Here is a 4,208-nt window from a genome sequence, read left to right on the forward strand (position 1 = left end):
TTGTCATCCAGTAGCAGAGGTGAAGAACTTGAGTTGAGAGTTTCCATAACGTATTTCGCTTGAACTACGAAGGTTTGAATCAGCTTCCCGCGCTTTGAGATGTTTAAGAACTTTGCTCTGTTTTTTGCCGTAAACCGTAGATTGTCGACAAGCATCACGAAGCATCATGCATGGTTTTTGAGCATCAGCAGAGACCAAAGAGTTAGCTAATGAAGAAAGGGTCTTTTAGGAGCCCAAAATAAGCAGAAAAAATGTTTTAGGCCTTCAACATATTAAGCATAAAAAACGATACATTTTTACGCCAATGCAAGAAAATTTCAAACAAGGACGTGCGTGACCTATATCTGTGACACCCCAACCAAAATTGTATTGCTTATGTTGGCACAAAAGCGCTGAACAGGCACAATAGCCGCTGAACAGTCCTACGAACTACTGTACTAATACCGATCCACCTGCTTAATTGAATAAACGCTCTGCTCACATTGATCTTCAATGCCCACTTTCGCTTGCTCAAGCGTCGCATATAGTGAAGCAGGCATGAAAAGGAATGCTGGAGAGCTAAGAATGTTGCTAAAAAGAACCGCTATAGTTGTTGACAGGGTAACTCTCCAGGAGAAGCTCCGCCCGCGGGCGTGAGGCGGTCGCCTTGGGGGACTTCCGCGATTCAGGATGTAGTTCCGTGATGATAATGTTGTTTTGCATGTAAATTATCACTACGAAGAACGGAATTACATCAATATCGAATTATTTTTACGGCACGAAGAACAATTTAGTTAGAAGGTAGGCACTAACAACTTAAAAAAAAAAACATTATAGAAAACGTGGTGCGGCGGAAAAAAAAAGAAATGCGAACCTGCCAAAAAAAGAAATTAGCGTTAGAAAGAATGTATGTAATTGTTTTCATTTTGTAGTAGACATTTCTGCATAACGGAATGTTTTTAGCCGTTTTCTTTTTAAAATGTCCCATGTAAGTTACGCGCGTATTAGTTTCTACGTCAGGTTTTGACGCATTCGCGCATGCATAGTGCGGCACCAACACCACCAACACCACTTGCACCAACGTCACTTGCACCGCTCGTATCCTCTTCGGCTCTCCGAGTGCGTTTCTGTGAGTGCGTTCTGCGTTGTCTGGATAGTGCGGCACCAACACCACTTGCACCGCTCGTCCCCTCTTCGGCTCTCCGAGTGCGTTTCTGTGAAAGCGTTCTGCGTTGTCTGGCTTTTCTTCCGTGATGGATCCCCACGTGGTAACATCGGCGTGCGATTCTTCCTTGCCTGGTGAGTCTGGTGGAGCTTCAACCGCTACACCGAGGACCCTAAGCAAGAACAAGAGCGGCAATGTGCTCAACAGCACTGCGCGGAAAATCATCTTTCACTGCTACAACTTCTGGCGGGCCAGGGAGCCGGAATGCACTGTGGAACATACTGCCGCATTTGTCGCCGATATGCTCGGAATTGGCGCGCGGACCGTGTTCGCGGTCAAGAAGGAGGCACAAGCCACTGGTGGAGTGTTGTCAACGCCGTCTCGCAAACGCCCGCGGAATTCCGAGAAGAAGCGACGCAGTGCCTTGTACGACAGCTTCACGTTGAACGCGCTGAGGTCCTGCGTGCACGACTTCTTTCGCCGCAACGAAATACCGACGGTGGCAAAGATAACAAAGGAGTTCTCGGAGCGTACAGGTGACCCGTCGCTGAAGCCATGGACTGTTCGTTGTCTACTTCGAGAGATCGGCTTCAAGCGGGAGAAGAGAAGCCGGAACTCTTTGCTGCTTGATCGGGAAGACATCCTCGCATGGCGGCACGAGTACCTGCGTGACATTCGGCGGTACCGAGCGGAAAATCGGCAGATTTTCTACTTGGATGAGACCTGGGTGACGGCAGGACACACTACCTCGACTGTGTGGACTGACACCACTGTGAAGTCCAGTGCAGACGCCTTCAGGCGCGGCCTGACGACGGGACTGAAGCAGCCGTCAGGTAAAGGTCAGCGGGTCATTGTAACCCACATAGGCAGCAAAGATGGCTTCGTTGATGGATGTCTCGACGTGTTCCGTGGCAAAAAGACAGGGGACTACCACGAAGAAATGGACGGCCCCCGCTTCGAAGGCTGGTTTGACGGTGTGCTGCAGAGGCTCCCGAGTGGTAGCGTCATAGTGATGGACAATGCCTCCTACCACTCACGGCGGAACGAGGCAGTGCCAACGACGAATTCCCTCAAGGGAACTATCACAGAGTGGTTGGACAGCAAAGGAGTCCAGTACGGCGCTGGGCTTACCAAGAAGCAGCTGCTGGAAATAGTTGCTCGTGTGAAGCCACGCTTCATCAGCTACCGAGTGGACACGGCTGCACAGAAGGCAGGCTTTATCGTGGTAAGGCTGCCACCTTACCACTGCGAGTTCAATCCTATTGAACTGATCTGGGCGCAAGTGAAGAACGCTGTGGCAGCAGCCAACACGACATTCAACATTACACATGTTGAACAGCTGCTCAAGGATAAGGTCGCAGAAGTCACAGCCGAACATTGGAGGGAGGCTGTGAGGCATGTGCAAACGCTCGAGGAAAAGTTTCAGCAAGTGACGTGCAGTAGTGACCACATTGACCCAATCGTCATCACGCTTGAGGAAGACGACGAAAGCACTTCTGACGACGCCACTGCTTCTGACAGCGACATCTCAGGTGTTTGGCCTGTTGATGAGCTTTGAAAACGACGACGACAGCACTTCCAATGGCACAGCTGATTCCTACAGCACCAACCGCTTTGGTTGGAGGCGTTAAACACGCCGGAGCTACACCTGGGCTATGAGGCCCGCTGTAGTGGAGAGCTCTGGATTAATTTCGACCAACTGGGGATCTTTAACGTGCGCCGAAATCTTGACACACGGACGTTTTCGCCTCCATCACAAAAGCAGCCACCGTGGCTGGGATTGACCCCGCATCCTTGGACTGCAGCGGGTCGACAACGTCTCTGGTGTTTGCCACCATCAGCATTCGACCGTCTCCACCATCACCATGATGAAACAGCCTTTTTAAAGGCTACCAAAATGTTGTTTGGCGGAATTGGGCCTTGGTGACACCCATCCCTGTCTGCTCTCAAAACTTTATGATCTAGGACTTAAAACAATGGCAGGAAAAGCAGTGTCTTATGAAATAGAAACAGAGTACTTTGATACGTTTCAACAACACAGAAAGATAACTATACCACTAGCTGAAGAAAAGATTGTACTATCTGCACATCTAACCATTGCACCAGTAGCAGCGACGCCAGTGGTTTTGACTGATGGTGGTAAGCACAATGCCGTAAAGGTGTACTGAAGTCTAAAAGCAAGTTGGCCTGTATAAGTAGTAGCAGGGTGTCGTGAATACAAACATACCACTCACAGCAGCAGCGGAGTCTTTTCATTACATAAAAAGCAATAAGCATGAAACCAGGTATCACTGCCCCATACACTTTCCCACACTACACTGTGTGACATCAGAAGTCTTGAATGGTGAATCACAAAATTGGTGGAGCTTGCCGAAACATTTTTCTGAAGCTAACACTGGGTCAGGCACATTAAAACGTAAATTAATGGACGTGGGAACTTACTCGTGCGCTTTCTTTTAAGGGTGGAAAGCTCAGCTACCAAACATAAAGCAGGATGCCTCAGTCCAAGCGGCTAGTGCTGTTTCAATTTTTTGTTGAAACATTTCACCTTGCATACAAGCACAACCAAAAGATGCCTGCATGCGGGTCAACATCAGAGCCTACTGTACCTGCTTACCACTGGTGCATACATGCAACAGAAACGGGCAAATTAAAACTGAGTGCAATCACATTGAAAAAATGGACGGGATATAGTAGACGGAAACACCAGGTTCAATTCTCAGCAAACAAGTCATTGTTAGTCATCAAAGAAAATCTGAGAGAGCTATGAAACGTATGATATTTCGCTTAAAACAAATTTATTTTGCCTGTAGTGCTCCTTGAAAGACAATCAATTGCAGTATCAGTGGGCTATGCATCTTCGAGTTAGCAAAATCGCCTGCAATTGCAAGGAAACAAGTGGTCCACTCTCACATTATTGTGTAATAAAGTAGTCGCTCTCTCATTTGGCAGTCCAACATAGTTCTGAGCAGTTTGCGGGCATGCCAGGCCTGAGGGCTGATCTCGCAGTAGGCATTCCATAAGCAGAAATAAAGTATGCAGCTACTCTTTCTTCAACTCTTAC

The 4,208-nt window shown here is 48.1% G+C and overlaps 1 protein-coding gene and 1 pseudogene across 1 annotated transcript; both read left to right on the top strand.

Moving 5' to 3' along the window:
- Positions 1 to 1,215: 1,215 nt before the first annotated feature.
- On the top strand, positions 1,216 to 1,920 carry LOC144152333 (uncharacterized; annotated as a pseudogene).
- Positions 1,921 to 2,084: 164 nt separating this feature from the next.
- LOC144153292 (uncharacterized) lies at positions 2,085 to 2,702 on the top strand. Its single transcript, XM_077684942.1, has one exon. The coding sequence runs from the start codon at positions 2,085 to 2,087 to the stop codon at positions 2,700 to 2,702; it is 618 nt and encodes a 205-aa protein (XP_077541068.1).
- The last annotated feature ends 1,506 nt before the right edge of the window (positions 2,703 to 4,208 follow it).

Source organism: Haemaphysalis longicornis, unplaced genomic scaffold, assembly GCF_048455015.1.
Source record: "Haemaphysalis longicornis isolate Haplotype H1 unplaced genomic scaffold, Haemaphysalis longicornis Haplotype H1 scaffold_9, whole genome shotgun sequence".
In the NCBI taxonomy this organism is placed as follows: domain Eukaryota; kingdom Metazoa; phylum Arthropoda; class Arachnida; order Ixodida; family Ixodidae; genus Haemaphysalis; species Haemaphysalis longicornis.

Coding starts and splice junctions, on each gene's coding strand:
- LOC144153292 (XM_077684942.1), top strand. CDS start 2,085: ATGGACGGCCCCCGCTTCGAAGGCTGGTTTGACGGTGTGCTGCAGAGG.